At 48.1% G+C, this 22,040-nt stretch overlaps 1 protein-coding gene across 4 annotated transcripts in view; it reads left to right on the top strand.

Moving 5' to 3' along the window:
- LOC126522397 (prestin-like) overlaps positions 1 to 22,040 on the top strand; it is a 294,487-nt gene that overhangs the window by 124,716 nt on the left and 147,731 nt on the right. Inside the window, exon 1 of one of the 4 annotated variants that reach the window (XM_050171143.3) lies at positions 2,646 to 2,945. The exons of the other annotated variants lie outside the window; for them this stretch is intronic. Within the exon in view, the coding sequence (XP_050027100.1) occupies positions 2,885 to 2,945 (61 nt within the window). The 5' untranslated portion in view covers positions 2,646 to 2,884. Of the gene's footprint in view, positions 1 to 2,645; positions 2,946 to 22,040 lie in introns of those variants that run through there. 4 annotated transcript variants of the gene reach the window in all.

The following is a 22,040-nucleotide window of genomic DNA, read 5'->3' as shown; positions in this document are numbered from 1 at the left end:
CGCCCTCGGAGCGTTTGCTCTGTGCTTTCTCTTTTGCGCGCGCCAGAATGAGCCGCTATCGTCGGCTTCCCTCGCGTGCTTTCACTTGCTTGCGACGAGCGGCAACGGTGTAATCGCCCTTGGACTTTATACGGAACATCACGGCGACGCCGACGGCAAAAATGCGTCTGGTGCGTGCCTATAATTGAATAAAAGCGTATCACGCGAGCAACGCAAACAAGTGCTCAGGGTATCATATTCAGTTGCGTTCGTATAGGTAAATGGCGCAGGCGTTGATCTGTTTGCTTGTAGTTTAGTGCTGTGGAAAAACAGTAAGAGTTTGAAGGCAGTAATTTGAGCGAGAACGAGGATATATGCATGTACCTGTACGCGTTTAAAGAACGTAATGGAAGCGTTCAGTGAGCTTCTGAATTCCCTGGTTTCTTTGACCTGATGGGGTGCTTCGCTTCGACATACGTATGCTAGCTGTTCCCTAGCTCCATTTTTTCCCGCAGGAAACCGAAGTCATTGCCCCGTAACACCGCGGTGCCTTCTGCGTCGCGATTCCGGCTCGACGCTCCGTAGCGCTGCAAGTTTAGGTCAGGAGCAAGGCCCCTGGCGCGAGGTCGCTTTGCAAAAAGCATCGCGACTCGACGTCGCAGCCGCCTTCTGACCCGCGTAATTACATACCCTTTGATTATCTGTAATGAGCACTGATCTCCCCACAACAACCGGTTGACGAAACGATCCGCGCATAGCGATTGACGGCGCCAACCAATGGGCATTATGCAAACGGACAGGCGCCTCCTAATGGTTCCCCGTTGCATCCCAGATGTCGCCGCCGGCAATTCCACCAAACGGTGGACAGCCGGGCATAGAGAGCTAGACGCAAACGTGCTGCGTGTTTTGCGTTGTCTGTGTCCCTCCCTTCGAAATTGGTTGTATTCTTCGGCCGCCGATATAGTTTCTTATCGCGTGTTAGATTACTCGTATATTCAGCTAACAAGGGCAGTCCAATAGAGATAGACAGCTACTTAGTGTTTAATCCATAACTTTAGCATTTCCTTTGCGGGAAATAAGTAGCTGATACGACACGTCGAATGACCATCTCTTAAATGCCTTCAGCAACATGTTTCGTGTATTTCCATATTTTCCCTCTGCTGCCTGTTGTCGATCACTTGAAGCGTGCTTAGCTCATGTACTGATCAAGAATGTTCGCCACACGTGACCCACCGTGCTTTTCACCAGTTGGGATGGCAAATGTGCTACACGCAACATTTCGTGCTGAGTCAGCAATGGTGACTTTCAAATTCCAGGATGCATCGTAACATCATGAGAATTAAGAGTTTTCACGACGAACCGAGCACACGAAAAGCGTGCAGATTGTCTGAACATGTTCGTGCCAATACGTACACTGTACTGCCAAACTTAGGCTGAAATCCTACACATATGGTTATCTCGCACGTAACTAAAGTCTCAATCTTTTGCTCACTTTGGGCGCGTTAACACTATTAGGCGTTTCCATCAAATGTGCACGACATTGTAGCTGCTCATCGTTTTCGATTTCTGGTATAGTGTCCTACAATAAGCAGCCATAGACCCGTGGCACTTCACGTGTGCGCTGTTTCCCGTGTTCTTTACTACTTTCAACGATGCTTGAACCTTTTCCTTCCCCACACGTCACCTCCTCTCTCGGCCTTTGACCCAAGAGACGTTTACCTTTACTTACTAACCTGCAGTCTTTCGCTTATTCAAACAAATCGAAAGCGAGATCTAAAGTGTCTCGAGCCCGCTTTTAGCCTGCCGGTTCGCGAAGAGCATCCTTGCAGTCCATCAAACCGTCATTCTGGGCTCCTACCAACGGCCATAAGACTGTCGTTTTGGGACGGAGTAATCCGCGAGGAACCCGTGTGTAAGTACGCAAGGGGTTGGGGCTCAAAGCGAACCGTCGTCTTCCGCATCGAACTTCGCTACAGCTGCCCGCCTCGCTATCTCCTTTCACCGGTTAATGGCGTCGCCCCTTTCCCCTCGCTCTCTCCATATCGCCGATCCGTTGCTGCGCGCTGCGTCTGTTGATGCGCCGGTCGGCGACGTGCCTCCGCGTAGGCGACGTTTACGCCCGCCAGCCATCGGCTCCCCTTCCCCACACGTCCGTTCTCGCGAAGGAGCGTAGCCTGGCTAGGCTGACGAAGCCGTACGTGCGTAGAGTGGCCCGCTCTCGCCGAATCGGACGGAGCCGGGTTTACACCACACACACACACACGTTGACCGGACGAGACGAGCACGTGCTTCGCCTGCCGCTGCTGCTGGTTCGTCGGCTGGCTCGCGTTTGCAGCAGCGTAGTACGCGTTGCATTGCGAAGCAGCGGCGCTCGGCACCAACTCGCTTCGAAGCACTGCGCCTGTTAGGACGCCCTCGGCCGACAGCTTGGTTCTTTCTTTTTTTCGTTCGACGCTGGACATCGGATCGCCTACTCCGCGTTCACTGTGATCGGTGCACCGCCGACGACACCGGCATCTGCTCCAGCACCGCACGTCTTTCGCGCGCGAACCGGTGTCCGATTCTTCTCGTACGCTGACGCTGCGGTTCGCTCGAGCACGTTCGGATCACCGCCCCGACTGCGGCCGCCGGTTGGTCGGCTTCGTGCAATACTCCGTGATAGCAGCTTCGCTGACCTAGCGGTGGCGATTGGCCTCGCGTTGTGGTTGTGTGATTCTGTGTGTTCCGCCTCGAATCGTCGATACCGTCGGTGCCGTGTTACGCCGGAGCGAGGATTTAACCGCGCGGATTGACCCGATCGACTCTACGGAACGTTGTTCTACCGTCACGCCGATCTGCCGGGACGCCTTTGAGGGCAGCTTCGCGCAGCACAAGAGAGCGCGCGCGCGCGCGAGACGCCGAAGCAATGGCGAGGGACGTCGCGCTGCCCACGGCTGAGGGACGGCAGGAACCGGCGCCGCAGGCCAGTAAGTACAGCGTTTCGGTTGTGTGCGCATGGTGCACTTTTCATGTCCTTTTTTTTTTGCCTTCGTTTCTTGGGTGCACTGCACGTTCCTGTATTGAGAGGAGGCTGCACTACGTTCCGAGTGGGAATTGATTCGAGGATGGTGAAACAGAATCGTAGGGCCCGTCGAGGAAGGTCATTTTTACTACGAGTGCAACGCTTGCATTTCACATATTTGGTCGCCGTATTTCAATGGGAATGGTGATCTAATACGCGTCAAGGCGTTCTGTCCATGATGTAAACTTCGGTGCGGCAATCAGCGTCGTCACTCGGATCTTAACGTTATCAGGCTGACTCACTTTCGTATGGTGCTGTTTCGCTATATCAGCGGCGACACTTCGTGCACAAAATTTTTGCCGGCGAGTGAATAGCAGCAAATATAGCGCGTGAAACTGCGTCACCAAATGCAGCCTTGTATGCACCGAAGACTTGGATCCTTGCTCAGCGATAAGAGCATATAAGCGCCCGCTATATTTGCCATCGAGAATATGCGCGTTCAAATGTACTAACGGCGCGTTCAAATGCGCGTTCAAATGTACTAATATATATATATATATATGCGCGCAGCTTACAGTTTGTTTGGACGAAATGAGAGCCCCGTTACGCCAGCTGCTTGCCATTCGTTCTCGTGTGTCCATGAATCTTCGACGGAGACATGTGCTATAGCTTTATTTTATTTGTTTTATAACTGCGCTTCTTTTCCGTGACTATGCTGTAATGCAGTCATTTTAGAACGTTTCCTTTGATTTATGTTGTCTTTACTTGGAGGGGGATGACTTAATCCTTAGAATTATTGAATTAGCAGGTCTCTTACATCATACGCATTCTTCCTGTTATTTTTTCTCGTCTTTCTTTATTTGCCTTTCAATAGATAATACAGGAAGTACGAACTCATTTGGCAACCATAGGCAGAGAGAGGCTGATAGAGGGTCTGATTAGTAATTAGTGACGAGAATCAGGCAAGTCATTATAGGTACAATGGCAACAAGGACATAAATGTTGTTACGTTGCAGAAGTCACATATAAAGATGTATTTACAAGAGAGACAACGATGCATAAACAAGATGGCTGTCAGGGCCGATTCCTCCTCTACACGTTAAATCGTCTTCTTCTGACTGGCGCCACTCTTGGTTGTGCCGTAACAATATAAACAAAGTGTACAATAATACAAATGTTGAAAATCGAACAAACAAGTACAATAATCGAATGCAGCAGAGAATAAGTTTTCTCAGACAACGAGACACACAGGGAAGAAATCTTCAGTGATATCGTGATGATAACTAAGCTCATGTAGTAATGCTTTAATGAATGAATATTCTGGGATGTTTTCGTATCCGGGTTTATAATGTTCCAAACTCTGGCTACAATAGTACAGCACTGACGTTCTCCATACGCGTTGTGCATGGGCGGGGATTTAAGGTTGTTATTGACGGCGTTTCGTACGGGATGTGTAAGAAAATACAATTACGCGAAAATGGTTATTAAGTATCGCGACCTTTTGCGAGCATTGCACTTGACAGCAGCAACGTTACGGCAGGTCCTTGTGCTTTCAAAAGCTGCCCAAGTTTCAGGGTTGTCCGTAAATTATTCCACTCTATTATTTATTAAAGTGCCTTTAACGCACGGATCACCGCAGGAAAACAAGTGAGGTGTAGTACGAGAGGAAGGTCTCTAAAACCGTGGCGTAGTGGAAAAGCTCACTTTCTTCGTGATTTGTATATATTAGGCATATAGCCGAGAACAGGGAAATGTAACTCGAAGCCTGATGGGTGCGGAGATCAGGCCGCCTGTAAGTTTGTTCCCTGAAGGCATAATCCGTTCCAATTCAGCGTTTTCGCTTTGCCCCGCGCCCCCCGAGCTCCGTGCACATTAACCCTCCCCCCCCCCCCCCCCCCCCCCCCCGATAGTGCCTTCAACCTCGATTCCAGAACATTTACGTACGAAGTTTACTACACGAAGCGTCTTCAAATAAATTCCTTCGTTGGGCCCACGCCTGTGTGCCTCCACGATTTTCACTTAGTTGGCGAATTTTACGGGAATGCTACGGATCGTGCCCGCTGCGATTAGCGCGACGTTTCGTCCTCCAGTTTACCGCTCCGTTTGCGGACAGAGACAAGAGAGTGTCGCATCGAGCTCTGAACCTCCGTGACCCACCATGCAAGACAGCAGGCAGGAACCCGAAAACTGCAGGGAAGAAGCAAAGAAAGCTTCGCTTTAAAAAAAAAAATGCCATACGATTAAGCGGTGCCCGCCATCTATTTTGGACGCGTCCTAGGACAAAGACAGTTCGCGAAAGTGGTCTTAAAGGTGTGAAATTTAACAGTGATCAAGTTGAAGACTACGAAAGATGGATTATGGACAACACATTTTATAAGTCACTGTTGCGGGATTTCTATGAAACGGGCCTGCATGCTTGTGTTGAACTCCGTTATGACGTTATGCCGCGCATGGCAACCTAAGGGGAAAATAAAGACGGTTAGGCGTTAGGCGTTAGTACACGATAACGATTCTAGCCTATTTTCTGCCGGCTCGTATATCGCTTGTTTGTCTTGTCGCGCTAATGAAAGACTTCATCAAATTCACTTGTGGGCTACAAACCACGAATTAGAACTGTAATGGCTTTCGAAAAGAAGTCGCATTTCCGTCCGTAAGAAGAAGCATCGATTGCGATAGAAAATTACATGACAGCTGTAGGAAGTAAGGATAGTAGTCTTATCGGCCGCATAAACTTGTAAACCTTCAATTACTAAATAACAAGCATGGTGTCACGCGCGCACAAGCAGACGTGAACATGTTTCACTCGATCACCGCGCGCACTCCTGTCAAAACGCTGGAAAAAGCGGGGCAGCAGCAGTAGCGAGCGAATTGACCTTTGTGCTGCATCTTGCTTCAACGCGAACTAAGCGTCAAAAGCACAGCGCATACGAAGCTACCGGTGTCCACATCGCAGATCGCTTTTCAAGATAGTGCGCCCACTCGGCTGCGCCGTACGCAGCAGCCGCCGAAGTAGAACGCCCCCCCCCCCCCCCTCCTCCTCCTTCTCACCCCCGGTGGTTCGCGCGCGACGGAAGACGGCGCGCTTCCTCCCAGTTTTTCTCCCTTGCGTGGCGAGATTGAGCCACGATCGTCATTGTGACCCTCGCAGGTCATTGTGACTCTCGCATGCAGCCAACACCACCTAGACAAGAAAAGGCACGGAGTAGAGGCCGGCGGCGTGCTCGAGGATACGGGTTGAATGAAGGGATCGCGCCCTTATGGGCAACGTTAACCAGAGCGCAGTTATTTTTTTAGGCGTAGTTGAGCAGATTGTCCCGCAGAGAACAGAGGGTGTTCCAAGATTATTTTATTTATGCAAAACTATTTACGCGCTGCATTATTAAAAAGCCCGTCCATAAAAAAAATGAAATGGTTCAGCCTTAGGAGTGAGAACTAATTTCGGGTAAATGATGACAGGGAGCATGTCTTATATTGAAAAGTCACAGTGCTGCCCTCTTCTTCAGAGTAGCTTCGTTGCCTTGATTTATCGTCGGCGTCAAAGAGTTTGCCGTTCATGCGACCGCAAGATATCTTCAACAAATTGTTAGCACTGCATCATAACACATATCTCATGACAACTTCACTGGTGTGCCCTTATTCACATTTGGGACACATATGTTTATTCCAGTCTAGATTAGGCTCTAAACGAATAATTTCGCTTTCGAGGCATAATTACATACAGTACCGCAGTCCACATATTTACAACACCTCAAATGAGTTTAGCAGTGGAGATACGAAACATTCGTGCAACTATTTACAAAGAAACAGCCGCCTTATTCCGCAGAATTCCAGCTTTTCTCTTCATTGCCTCAGCATTGGCACCCAATATTCTGTAATTGATCTTGCGGAAACATGAACGCATAATTTTTCGGCCCCTATTTGTAATTGCTCCAGCAATTGGGCACGCAGCACTTATTATGCATATCCTGGCATGAACGTAATCCACATTCCGAGGCAATGAAGGCTTGCCGGACGCACAACCGCAATCGCAGCACAAGCGCAGACTACATGCATGGTTCACGTCCAGAAAAAAAAGTGCCCTCGGAAAGCATGTCGCAGCATGCCAGGACTTTTCTAACCCCGAAGCTATCCAAGGAGCGGCAGGGTTCCCGGAACTAATCGAATTGTTATCACCGTCGTCGCCCACTCGGTCTTCCGCGTCTCATTTTCAGCACAGGTGTGACGCTCGTAGCTTCGTCGCACGCTGCACGGAACTTCTATGTGGGCCTCTTTTGCGTGACGTAGCTTAATGGAAGAGGGTACAGCCAGAATGCCTTAAGTTATCTAGAGAGTGTTGATACAGCGTACGGCGCACGGCGGCGATGTTATCATCCTTCGACTTTTCGCAGAACACTACGGCGACGACGGCAGAAATGCGCCTGGAATGTCCATACAATTGCTATCGCAACACCAAACCACACCGTACTTCATAACTCTCGCTTCTCCGTATGGTCTGTTGGTGAAGCACATTTCGAGGCACTTCAACACTGGAGAGACACGAAAGAAAAATGTGTTTATAAGAGATGTTTTATGCTACTTTTCGAAATTTCGGACTCGCTATCGGAGAATGCATGTTTTTGTCTGTGTGTGTGATTGCTACCAGGAGTGAAAAACCTACAGCACTATTACCAAAATTCGCGCGTACTAGAGGGTGTCAGTATCGCAGTAATCTGCTTCAAAATCCAGTTAGGACGTTGCTTAAGACAGTTGCAGTACAGCGCTGGTATCGGTTTATGCGGTTTCGTCGTGGTATCAAAGTGCCTTGGCCATATTCGTTATTCTGTTATTCTACGAAAATTCAGATTGGCCTCCTCCAAGCTGCTCCAAACTGCTCCATAACGCAATTTTACTTGCTCCAAAAAACTGCTCCAAAAATGACTTTGGGCAGTCGCACTCCTCCCTGCGGAGTCGACTATTTCGGGACACCTTGAGAGCGGCGACGTATAGTGTAAAAAAACAAAAAGGCAATTCCCCGAGAACGCTCGGAATCACTGGCCGTATGCCGAGCTAGGTCGTAAGCGCTGGACAAAGCACGTTATGTAGGTGTTGAACGTTCAGTAACTCCGTGCGCTCGCGGCCGGTGTTATTTTTCACAGGCGTTTGCATGTCTCAGGCCGGATACATATATAGGAGACGACGTATCACGTGACCGAAAACGTGCTTCGTTTTGCAACGTCATCCGAACTGGATCGGGTTGGCTGACAGACTATGGGGAGCGTACTTGTCTCACAGAGCGTGCGTCGAGGCCACTGTAGTTTGGGCACACTTTTGAGCATGTGTCTCGCGAATGCTTTCGAGTTACAGAATTTGGTTCCGCGTGAAATTGTCGTCGTAACTTGATCTCCATGTATACTTGCAATGGAACTGCTGCGAAAACGAAGTAAGCGCATACGCCCTTTGTTCAACCTATTTGTCACAATGCAAATTCCCCCTGGCTCATATATCGCATCAATCGTGCAGATATCCTGCGCCATGGTATTTAATGTCATCCCTTTATTGCTTGTCACCTCATTGCGCCGTTGTTTCCAGATCCTAAAAGTGAGACTAGTTCACAGCTTGCGTATATGGAAAGAAATTGGGGAAAAGGCAGGGAAGCGACAGATGTAACATCAACAAAGGATCTTTTGGATGATAGAGCCATACTAAATCGCGCTTCCTAAAAAAAAAATCGTTTTCTGTCGGCCACCGTAGTCAGAGACCCTCACACATCCTCCGTAGTCGCTCTGGGGACCTGTGTCCTCCATCGTGAATGTCGAGTAAATAGGTCGTAAAAGAGGTGCAGTCCCCTACAGCATGGGCTCGCGTGAGTGGGGCCCACTAGAGCGTAGACGGTGCCCCACTAGAGCCCACTAGAGCCCCACTAATGCCCCACTAGAGCCCACTAATGCCCCACTAGAGCGTAGACGGTGGCGAAAGTAGGAGTAGGCGTCTTAAACAGAAGAACTGAAGGCAAGTGTAGGAGAAGCGTGCGGAACGCTACTAGCGAGCGTCGGACGTTAATATCTCCCACAAACTTTTTGTATTGAGCCAGTACGGAGGTTGCTCGCTGTCTTCTGACTAACCACGTAGCGTTTGCACACGTTGAAGTTGTGAAAGGTTGTGGTCTCTTATTGTGAAATGCTTTTCCATGTATAGCAGCCGACGTCGCCGCATTCTCGTCACTGTGTCTAATGGAAGGCTTTGTTCATTCAGCCACCACTGCGAATCACGGAAAAAATTCTGTTTGTCTTCGTGCTTTCTTGCGTGGAACGACCGTGCGTACCTGCAGCCTCATGCGTTGGCCTGATCTCTTGGTAAAATAACTATTTTTCTTTTTTTTCCCGCTGCAACCGAAGTACCAACGCCTGGGTTTTGCCAGCGGCCTACCTTCATCTCGGTCCTTGACTTCGAGCCTCTCGGTTTCCTTTAACTGTTTTCTCATACTACTTGCTGGCATCCCCCTGCTCTGAGTCTTAATTTGTTTTCATTGGGGCTATTTTATTTACCTACACTTCGTGCAGGCTCGTGTAGACGAGTGTAGTGCCGGGTAAAGGCTATGACGTCGTGAGCTCCACTTGGCTCGCTGGGCTTTATAGCTGCAGACAGCGCGTCGTCTTCTGCATCAGCAGACGAAAAACGCCTGACTCCGCACTTCACCTGACTCCGCACTCACTGGCTGCGTATATGCCCTTGCCTCAAGCTAAATGCCAGTGTACGAGTTTCGTTTCATCAGAAAATTTGAACAAACCGCAGCTAAATGCATCGCGAATGTGCAGTGCACGCAGACAACTTCTCAATGCGTGTAATACAGCGCGGAGTCTGAGATAGCCCGCATCATTCTTCTGTGACACATGGTCACGCCAGCTCGTCGCAACCGTCTTTGCAGCGAATATTTACTATCGTCGCTATATCAGCGCCGACAGTATCAGACAAAATGGCGCCACGCGTTTGCAACGCCAGCCTGCTTGTTTGTCGTCTGCTGCCTACACTCCTGCGGTGTAGGAGGTGTAGTTTTCATGCTACGCTGCAGCTATGAAGAAATCGCTTGGTGTAGGTAGGCGGAGCTCTACACCAAGTAAAAAAGAATGGCGACTTCCTACACTGGCTACACTCGTGTAGCCTGTGTAGGTAAAAAAAAAAGAAAGAAAGGAAGATATACCCTTAGTGGGTCACGTTAAAAACATGGTGGCTATGACGTGTTTCCGGCTTTGAAATTGCTTCCGGCGCATCCAATCTGCAAAAGCACCGCACTCGAGATTTGGGTTTGTTACTCGAAGGAAGCGGTCGTTGGTCTGGGACACCACCGATTTAGCTTTGCGAAATAGGCGTTTCGCGAGATACTCATTGTCACAGTGTTCTGGTCTCAACTGCCAGCGTCCTCCTTTGTTTCAGTGGTAGAGCGCGGAACTTTATTGTTCTCGTTGTGTACGGAAAAAGCCTGTTTCGCTTTCCTCGTACGGACTGCACTGTCCTGTCAGCTGCTCATTGAAATCCTGGCCTATAAATATTTCTCGAACACCGCCATTCTTCTATAGGGGGGGCCAAGCAAGCACTCCCTCCCCCGCCCCACCCTGCCCCCTTTCCTACCCTGCTAACAGAAACAGGAAACCGGACAGCGGGCCCGGGGAATGCAGGAGACGGTGAGAACAGCAAAACAATGCCCGGGCTGTAGCGGCATCAAATTTCACGCTAACATCTCTCGCGTTTCCTCGCCGTTCGGAGCACGCAATCGCGTGTGGCGTAACTTTTGCACAAGGCCTGCGCACCGGGGCTTTTGGGAAGGTGGGCGCGGCAGCACTTTTCTTGCAGTTACGGTAGGGAAGAGCAATGACTCCTTTGCAACAAAATGGCGCAGACGGAGCTCTAACATAAACGATGTGGAACGCGAGAAACGACCAGGAACCGTGCATAGAATTTGTGCAGCTACCGCACCGTGTCTTTTTGAACTGGGAGGAATGTTTGACGAAGAAAGATTTAGCTTTACCCGGTGCTGCGAAGCGGTGAAAAGACAGTGGGCAGGTTTCGCTGAGCGCCATTTTTGCGGTCCGCTCTGCTCCCAGTTCACGCGCTCAAGCGCTGTGGGGAAGCGTGGCGATTTTAATTTCTTGATAAGCGCGTCTCCCAGAGACGCGAAGGAACGCGCAGTACGCTCGGCTGCAAAACAACAGGAAGCAGAGTGGACGGATGCACCGTCGCATTGTGACGCTCACTTGGCTCGCCAGCGCTCGGCATGAAGAACTTGGTGCACACGCACACTAGCGTCCCCACAGAGTGCCTATAAACGCACCGCCAAAACTCTCTCATATAGCGCGCTGTATAGTACCACGCATTCAGGCTGAAGAACTGTCATTTTCAAGTATACATGGCAATCTGCTTTGAAGAAGCACGGATTACGTTGTCTTCCTCTTTCATTTCCTATATTTTTCTTCTTGCCTTTGGCATCGTTTATGTCTTTCTTTATTTTTTTCTCGCTTCGGTGCTCACACAGCAAGCGCGAACACTGAAACCTCACAACTAAACAGCCGTTCATTTTCGACATGCAGGAGATTCAAATGCTGTAAACACAGTGTATGTTCCAAACATGAAAACACGAAGGAAAATGTACAGCGTGGGCAACATTCAACATGGCGGAAACACAAAGGAACCGTGACTCCATGTTGCCTTTCCTCCGTCCGTGAAGAAAGAAACAAAAATACACGTGAAATAAAACTAACGAGACATTTGCATGATGATGCATATACAGCGTGGCACGCATCGCAACCGCAGTTTCGTGAAGCCTGGCCGCTCCTAGCACGCGCCTTTTGTTGATGTCGTGGCAGAACGCATTTTCGTGAAGCTTTGCCAAGCTTCGGAAGACAAGGTCCCAGTTCGCACGCGCACGTACTTTTTTTCTCATTCAATCTTGTCACTTTTCCTTGAGCACGTCGACATTGTGATGGCGATCGTTGCGAGGATATAGCCATTATGAATAGGTGCAGTGACTTTGCGAACACTGCGAAAAAGTGCAGGTATCGGTCTCCAAGAAAAAGGGGAAAGAAAAAAAAAAGAACCACAAACAAAAAACATATAGTAAAGGAAAGCAGAAGGGACGTCGTTTAAATATAGACGAGGGGCCTGAATTCACAAAACGTATCGTTCCTAATAATTGGTTACCGTTGGGCGAACGCCTTCAGTGATGATACGTTTCCTGTCACTGTTGGGCGGCACCTATTCTTACGAATCAGTCTAGCATAAGAAAGGCTTGGTGTATGCAGATCTTGTGCCCTGTACACGCACAAAAAAAAAAAAAAAAACTTACGCTAGAACTGTTCGTAAGAGTGGACGTCAGACAGTCGTTATGGCGGACGTATATTATTAGCGAAGCCGGCCCCGCCAATGGGAAACAGCACTTAATAACTAAGAGCTTGGTGAATTCGGTCCCTGGGCCTTCTGTATGCCCGCGCATCCCCGCTTAAGAAAACAGTGCCCCAAACGCTTGTACTCGAGCTACCGTACTACACACTCCAAGCAGGACCACGCGTATCTTTCGAGCGGTCTGCTGTTGGCTGTATGCGCAGACCGCCACAGCCAGCGGCCGGCTCTCGCGGTCACGACCCAGCAGCTGCTGCCGCCGTGCATTGAGTTTCGCGGCGCTCGGCCTTTGAAGGCTCGCGGAGGCGAAGAAAAATGTAAGCACGTCGCTCGCATCACGGGCGGCCACCCGCACGGTGAATCCCCCCCCCCCCCCCCATCTCCTATCTCCTCGGCGTTTTCTAGCACCGACGAAAGTAAGTCAGCAGCCACGGCGACTCGACTCCGAGCTCCGATCGCGTCCTTTCCAGCACTCGTGTATGCTTGAGAACACCGCGAATGGCCGGCGGCCGCGAGAGCTCGTCGTGATGGGTGAGTTGGGATTTCGTGGGCCTTCGAAGGGCGTCGCAGCGGATACTGGCGCGTTTCTCTGCATATAGGTTGGCGTGCCCCACGCGTGAGTTCACTCACTTGTAGCTTCGTTTCACAGTCGTGACTGGGAGCGAGTTGCGAGTGGCGCGAATGGACTTGACTATAAACGTGAATGAGTGCCGATAAGTGCGAGTGGACGTTAATGAGGCTTTGTATGTATGTATGTATGTATGTATGTATGTATGTATGTATGTATGTATGTATGTATGTATGTATGTATGTATGTATGTATGTATGTATGTATGTATGTATGTATGTACGTACGTATGTATGTATGTATGTATGTATGTATGTATGTATGTATGTATGTACGTACGTACGTACGTATGAGAGAGAGAAGAGGTCAGGCGTGTGTGAATGAGTGCACACTTACTTGTTCTGCCAGAATATGTTTCTCTGTAACCGTGCTTCCGCTGAGAACGAATACACTTGCTACACCCGTGAAACTAATCGGCACACACCGCTCTGTAATTGCGCGCAAAATGAAACGTGAGTTCCTTTTGAGATTATTCACGTAACGTGGGGAGATTCTAAGAACATTGCTTACATGCCGAGACTGAGGACGTTGCTGATGCGCATTACAATAACGTGTAAAAGATGTCCTCGAGTCCTGTCTCTCTCGGTCCCATATTAAACATAAAAAAAGATGAAAAAAGAAAATATAAACCAAGGCCCGCTTACTTGAAGCCATCCGTAGTTTCGGACAGTTTCAGCGAAGTATTCGTGTAATTATTAAAACGTAGAGCCGTGATGAAGATGTAATTTACTTTTCTTTATTTTTGGTGCGACACTTGATTCGTGCACAAGGAGATCAGGAAATGTGCACGGATGTGGTTAAAGCTTGGAACTTACCTTTCATCGGACCGTAAATGTTTTCACCTTCTCTCTTCTTCACCGAATATACCATTGGAATGGAAATAGAAGGTGGGCGACATCCACTGTACGGTGGTGGACAGTGTTCGCCTTTCATTAAACTTCCGCCACCTTGCGGGCTTCCTCAGAAATGATTCGCCAGAATCCACCATTGCGCCCATGTTTTGAGAGAGACACTATGTTCTTTCACACAAGGCTCACATGTATCGCGTGAATGAAACCGTGCGCGCAAAATTGAAGTACCGGCCTAACACGCGAGTCTCTTCAGTCACTCGAATGTCCCTATGCGACATGCGCCGACTGGAATCCCCATCGCTGGCATCCCAGGCCCGAGCAACGTCCAGACTGCCGTGTTCCATGATTTCTGTGAACTTTTCGTGCATACGGTGTATTTAACTTGGCAAGTCATCTGTGTAGCGTCTTCGGGCCTCCGGAGTTTTCTGAAGTAAATAAATAAGCAACTAACTGAGCCAAGCACGTAAAATTTATTAATAAATTTAACCGAATACTACAGCGAACACTTTCTAAATGCCAGATAGAGATAATTAATGCTGTAGCCCATTTCATTTACCAATTAACTCGTGGTTAGCGTAAGTTTCGATATAACCGCCAGAAACAACTTCTCCGAAGTACGTCGTCGTTCTTCTTTTAACGCACTTCCTTGCAGAGCCGTGCGGAACACCGGAATGTTCCGCAGCACATTTTGGGATGAATAGCGGGTACCGCGGACTTCTAATCAGTGGAAATTGATTGAGAGCTGGCGAACTTCAGTACCGAATTTGTTGCATTTGTATTGAATTTGTATTGAATTTGGATGTCAGTCGGCAAATTCTAGTCCATAATAAAATGCGTCAGTGGCTCTAGCACTCTTCCTTATCTAAAACGAAATAATATGTTGCGGAAAAAGCTGCCACTTCTTTTAAATCTCTGTTGCACTGTTTCCAATTAATAAAGAGTCTTGACTGAGGCGCTTAGTAGGCAAATACGTATAAACATCGGACGTTTGTAGGCTACACGGGTTGTCACACTGAATCTAGACACAATCTCACTGCCACGAAACAGTCAAAAGAACAGTGCATAGTGTTAGATATGGGGCCGTTTCCTGAGCCTACTTCGAGTTCCCCAGACCACATCGAATCGCACCACAGCTAAGTAAGGAATGCAGAAGCAGATGCCACATTCCTGAGGCACGGCACGTACAAACAAGTTGGCGGACCCCACTTCGTGTGCAGCCGGTGGAGCTATTCACTGCTTGGCTCTTCCCGAAAGTGAGGGGAAGGGACTCTTCCGTCCTGGCACTGTTGCGGGTAAAGTGGGTCCCGAAGAAAGACGGCTGTAATGCGCCGTGACAACCTGGCGGCGACGCCCCCTACCCTCTACGGCGACGACGCATTGCAAGGCAGCAAGGCAAGACCGCAGGGAGAAGTAAACCCTCGGACAAACACCCGAGCAGCGACTCTCTTCGCCGGGTGTGACTCCATCGCACGGGCGCCTACCATTGGCCGAAAATGGCGTCACCTGAGCGGGCTCTCCCATTGGCCGAACGTGACGTGCCTTCGAGGCACCGAAGGGCTTAAAAGACGCAGACCGGGAGCAGCAGGAGGATTCCAGAGCATTCCTTGATTCATCTCTCTCGAACTTCTTGCGACGGGCTGCAGCGTCCGAGTTGCTGCCGGCCCGTAATGACTGCTATGACTGTTAATTGACTCACTGTAAATAATGTAAATAAACCTCCCAAGTGTTTCATCCCGAAGTCCTCCTCAACTCCTACAACAGACTGATACAATATGGAGAATAGGAAGAGGTCTGGTATGTCTCATCATGTGGCCAGAATCACAGTGAGGAGTTCCAAAGCGCGTGTCTCTTCGCATAAAGAGTCCCACGCAGGCGCAGTCAAGTCATAAACGGCAAATAAGCACTTGCATTTTATTGTACCGGCTGGAAGTGCTGTTGTGTGAAGTCGCGGTTCAGAGCGTGACGGTCTAGGTTGCTTTCGCGCATAACTCGATGACGGACGTTTGAGAATGGAAAATCATTGTGGATCCTCGCTCAAGCATTATCAAACAAGGCTCGGAAAAGCTGGACTCCATACAGTTAAGCTTTGTCAATTCCGGCAGCCATTGCTAGCCCCCCCCCCTCCCCCGCCCGTCTGCCCCCCCCCCCCTCTTTTTTCCGTGCGCATAGGTCTCTTTTTTATTTTCTCATGTCACCGTGCATACTGCATTAATAAACTGAACGAAGTCACTTGCACCCAACTAGTGAATGTAATGTTTATTCCTCACCTGCGTGAACATTCGACGAGCGTGAAACGTTTTGATAGATGTGTTACGTCATGTTAGCCTATACTATAGTGTTCCATGAAAGTTTACATTATGTCAAAATTACTCGACAGATTAGTGACAATTTCACTTTAGAGCACAATTTAGCGAAAATTTAGCGACTTGCATGCCTCAATTTAGCGACATGCTTGAAAAAAAAAAAAAGATTGCAACACTGGCTACAGTGTAGCCCTAGTTACGGTAACAGAAAGTAACTAACGAGGAAATAAGGAAATAAACAAATAAATAAGTAAATAAATGTTTAATAATTAAATTATTAGTTAATAAATAGATACATTTGCTGGCAGTCTTCTTTCAACGTAGGCTGATACCACGAACATGAAGACTTGGGTTGTACGCTGATCGTCGGTAAAACCTGAATACCTATGAACCCTCATATGCCGCGAAGTCAGCGAGACATTTCAAACGCCATAAACTGGCTTAGTACATCAGTGCTGTGCAATCTAACCATAACCATGCAGGCCGTCGGCTTTCGGAGGCTCCCGTTCGTGCGCACTTTAACGACGCCAAATCGCGGGTGACAGCTGGCTTCGACTGACGGCTCGCCGGATTAAGCTGCGGCCAGTTTGCGTCACACTGCTTGCTGTCCTTTTGGAGCCGGTGTATACGGTTTCCTCGTGATGGCGTGGGCTTTTGTGTCCTTGACGTCAGGTGTCTCGTAGTACTGCAGTTTGCAGCGTTCGCCCTTACCCCTCCCCCCTTTTCCCCCCTTTCCTCAACTCGCCCGCCAACCGGTTCTCTTGCGGCCCCATCCCCCGACGACGCCAGCATCTAGATTTAGCTTCCCTTACTTTCTTTCCGTCATTTCATTTTTATTGATTGATTGATTGATTGATTGATTGATTGATTGATTGATTGATTGATTGATTGATTGATTGATTGATTGATTGATTGATTGCCTTTACGAATCTTTCCATGGCGCCATGTGGGGCGTTATGCTTTTGGGACTCTGCCGCCGGAGGTCTTTATTGGTAACCATATTTTCCCCCGAAGATGAATCGAACGGAAACAATGTGCTCACGTCTTTCACGCATGTTAGAGCAACTGTTCCACAAGTTCGTATACAGACGTACGTTTATACGAAGGACGTCCCCGCCGGGGGGGGGGGGGGGGGGGTTAATTTAACAACTCGCTCACAACATCACGCACACAAGAAGGCACTTGTCAAGAAACAGTATTTTCGAACGATTCGTCTTCCCTTCGTTTCGTCCTCCGTAATTGGCCCGGTCACCCCTGCCGCTAGTAACTCCGAGACCTGCTTTGACGGCGCGGCGAATAAGAAAAGGAGAATGGAAAAACGCACCAAATCGTTACAGAAAAACGTGTAATTAGTGCAAGCTATGCACGGAAGCAATGTGTGCAACAAATAAACAAGTAGTATATTTCGACCAGTGACTGACCTTTCCATAGCGCGCTTTCGCGAATAGGCACGTATGCGAGTATATACTCCAAGATGGTAAAATTATGGGGTTTCACGTGCCAAAACCACGATCTCATTGCGAGGCACGCCGTATTGGGGGATTCCGGAAATTTGGACCATGTGGGTACCTTTACCGTGCACCTAAATCTAAATACACGGGTGTTTTTCGCATTTCGCCCCCATCTAAGTGCGGCCGCCGTGGCTAGGATTCGATCCCGCGACCTCGTGCTTTGCGGCTCAACACTATAGCCATACTCCAATGTGTACGGTGGCTCACAAATAAATTCACAGCGTCTCATATTCGTTACTGCGTATGATGTAAATGCCGTCGTCCTCTCGCTGGCCCGTATCCCGTTTTTGCGAAAGAGGGTTGATGGGATGGGAACTCACGCTCGATCTCGCAGTGCGAAACGCTCCGATAAATAAACAGGTAGTCCCGTATACAGGCTGTTTCAGCGAACACTTTCGAAATTTTCTAAAGGTTTCTTGTGGCAGAGAGCTCAATTCTAGTTTATGAGAAGGTCTACTCGAAACACCGGACACTACTTGCACAAAAAAAAGATATTGTAATGCGAAATTGACTTATTAACAAGAGTTCACTAATTAGCTTTAAAGCTAACTATCTTATGACCTATATTGCAATTTGCAAATTCTAGCAGTGGCCTTCGCAACGCGGACCCACTTGGAACGAATTTTCAACATGACACCAGTTTCGAGATATAAAATTCCCGAACTTTGCGGAGAAATCCATTCGCGTTCCAGTTAGTTGTGTGCTTCAGTGCATAAAACGATGTTTTGTTAATAAATTAACTGGAACACCAATGCATTTCTCCGCAAAGTTCGGGAATTTATATCTCGAAACTGTTGTCATCTTGAAAATTCGTTCCAAGTGGAACCGCCTTGCAAAGTCTACAGCTATAATTTGTACATTGCAATATGGGTCATAATGTAATTAGCTAAAAACTTCATTATTAAATTTTTATGACTTAGTCGATTTTGCATCTCAATTTTTTGTGTTCGCCGCTTCGAGTAGACCAGCTCATGAACAAGAATTGTGATATCCGTCACAGGCAACTTTTAAAGATGTTTGAATGTGTTCGCTGAAACACGCTGTATAGGCTTCCTCCAACTACATCGCCGCCGATGAGCAGTTATTGATTGTGCCTTCCACAAAGCGAGATAAGCCACCTCTAAGCCGCTGTATCGACCGACGTCAGGGATGCCTTTATGCATAAACATTTCCTGCTTTCAGTATTTCTCGACCTATATAGAGAAAGCGTACGACACGACGTGGCGCTTCGGCATTCTCCGAGATCTTTCCGCGATCGGGTATTCGTGGGTACGTTAGGCGCAATTGAACGCTATCTGCCTAACCGCACTTTTCGCGTAAGAGTGGGCAATGCTTTATCTATAGACCATTCACCCACGAGACTGTTGTCCCGCAAGTTGGCGCGCTTGGTTGCGTGCTCTTTATCGTAAATATGAATTCCCTTCGTGCAGTCATTCCACGTGCAACGTTTTATTCCGGAGATGTCGATGACGTGCAGATTGTCAAATAAAACGGCACTCGCCTGTAAGGTTCAAAAAGGAAATAAAACATACAATGACGCTTCGAGGCCGCTACGGGAACCTTGCTCGCAATGAAGACGCGCGCAATAGGGGGTGATTATTTATGTGTTAGGGTGACGCAGAGTGCGCATATATATCTCGGGGAGATTATCGCGTTTCTAGTCGTTTGAATGTGATGTAAAGATTCTAAGAGTAGTCTTGAAGATAAGGCGCTTCGCTGTCGCGATTATGCTCGCAGCATCGTGATCGATGATGTAGTTAGTAGTCATGTGATGATCCGCCAAGGCGTATTGCATTGTCTTTCCTGACCATCGTTCTGGCGCTGCTGAATCCTTCTTTTCTACGCGTGAAAAAAAAAATGTCTGAAAATAATGAACCTCCCAAAGCTTCCGTCTCGCACATCATGGGGTAGTGATCGGAAATGACTTCTGAACTTGTACAGGAGCCTTGTCCGCTCTCGCCTTGACTGTATGGTGCTATAGTACATGACTCTGAAACACCAAGCACGTTAAAAATTCTAGACCCCGTACACCATTTAGGTATCCATCTCGCAACTGGTACTTTCAGGACAATCCCTGTAGAAAGTCTCTACGTTCACTGAAACGAGTGGCCACTCCGTTTACAGTGGTGATACTTCACTTTGATATATTATCTAAAAGTGAATTCAAATCCTGAACGTCCTTGTTACACACCTGTAAACTATGTGTCCTGTGTCACGTTCTTCAATAATCAGTCAACAGCTAGGGAGCCCTTCTCACAGCGTGTGAAGAAATTCGTGTCTTACTTCTGGAATACCATCTAATGCTTGCAGTGAACCTGTTACCGCTGTGGCAGTGGCAGCTCGTGGAGTATGACATATCGTTCGTGGAAGTCGCTAAGCGTGCTCTCGAGATGCACATTCCAATGCATTTCCTTGAACTTTGGTCGATGTACTGCTGCCCGATGTTTTACACCGATGCATTGAAGTCACATGCCGGCGTCTCTTATGCAGCTGTCACCGTCCTTTCCGGAGTCCAGCATTCTGCATGCGTAAACAAGTACCTTTACGGCTGAAGCCTATGTACTATTATCGGCTGTGAAACACATCAAATAAAATACACTAAACTTTAGTGTTGCTCAATATGCATAAACATCCTGTAATTATTGAACTTTATACACTCATGTGCACTGTTTATGCATGTAGTCAACGTGTCGTAATGTGGTGGGTGCCTGGGCACAAAAGCATCGAGGGTAACATGCTCGCTGACGAAATCGGCCACATCCACAACGACGAAAGATTTCAACTCTTCCATAGCTGTTCCCATCATAGATGTGAAACCTTTCATTCGAAAAAAATTAACAGACTATTGGCGATGCTTCTGGGAAGTGAAAACCTCGAATAAACATCTAATTTAGCCACCGGGTAAGCACTTCCCCGTCAATAGTAAAATCACGACAAACCGATGTGCTGTTATGTCGACTAAAGATAGGGCACACATACGGTACTCACAACTTGTTGACTGGTGATGAACCTCTTACATGTAGCGGATGTGGTGAAAGGCTGACCGCCATCCACGCCCTCGTGGAGTGTCGGGACGCAGAAACCGAGAAGAAAAAACGCTTTCCTTTAGCACATCGGCTACTAATCCCATTACAGCCAGCACAGTTTCTAGGTACAAACCCATTATTTGACACTAAATCTGTTCAAATTTTTCGAATGATGTTCTTACATTCCAAATTGTCAGTTCAAAAGTTACGTAGGGCAGCATCTTTCCAGAGGCTGCTGATGCGTTAGGTAGACCTAGTATAGCACGTGTCTCACTCCAGGACCCAGATGAGGCAGTAACGCTAGTCACTTATTCTGAGTATAACATCCTTTCAAAGGTCTTGTTTTATGCTCATATTGCGCCCCACAATTAACTCATTGTCATTATTTTACTACATACACATTTTACGCAGTTTACAGCGACTGTTTTAGGCCCCCTTATTCACCGTTTTCGCAGAGCAGTTTGTTCTAGAGAAACGAGATGGCGCTTTCGGCGGCGCGCCGCACGTTGCCTCAGAGACAGCGCACGAATACAAAACGATTACCGCTTCCGCCTTGCTTCTGTTCGATCAGCTGCCGGAAATGCAACTGAGTTTTCGCTAACGCACTGTGCTCCAATCATGCCGGATTGAATGATGTGGATTGAAGACGTGCGCAGTAGTTGGATGCAAAAATAGTGACTGGCATATTAAGAAATGGAATGAATCTGTGTAGCCAAGTTCGCGAACCGTTGCTGCAGCTGTCCGTCCGTGTTACCTTCATTTCGAGATGTACGGCTTTCTTCGAGGATACGCAAATTTGCTCCTCCGCCAGCGTTGTATCGCTAACCTTCAAAGAAAGTGCTTCAGCCCCGGAACGTCGTCATGAGTGAGCACCGCTCGTTAAACAATGACGAAGCGAGTAGCGCCGCTTCCTTCCATAGTAAGTTTTACGCACAGTATCTACACACATCTGCTGCAACTGGCACGGAACCTTATGCCCACTCTATCGCCAATGTGGAAATAAGTGACTGGGCGCACACTTGAATATGCGCACCATGTATACGTGCAACAAATGAAGGACTACACCGATAGCGCACGAATGGTCGAAGCTGAATGTTTGCTGACGGTCCACAAGAGTGAGCGAGTTACTAAAGATAACACATATTTTCTACAAGTTATTACAATGTGCAAAAAGGCTACGTTTCAAGCCCTGCGCGCAGCAAGAACAAATCTATCGGAACTGAGCACACCCGCGAGCTATTAGAGAGAAATAATCATATAATAATCGCAGCAAGGAAATTTACCGAGTCAGAAATGTGACAAGTCGCTGCTTCAATATATTTGCCAAAATAAAGAACGAAGAGCAAAACACGGTAATCCTGATTCAGTTCAT

This window comes from Dermacentor andersoni, chromosome 6 (assembly GCF_023375885.2).
Source record: "Dermacentor andersoni chromosome 6, qqDerAnde1_hic_scaffold, whole genome shotgun sequence".
NCBI classification, from domain to species: domain Eukaryota; kingdom Metazoa; phylum Arthropoda; class Arachnida; order Ixodida; family Ixodidae; genus Dermacentor; species Dermacentor andersoni.
Note: the sequence above shows the minus strand (reverse complement) of the source record. Positions and strands in the feature narration are given on the sequence as shown.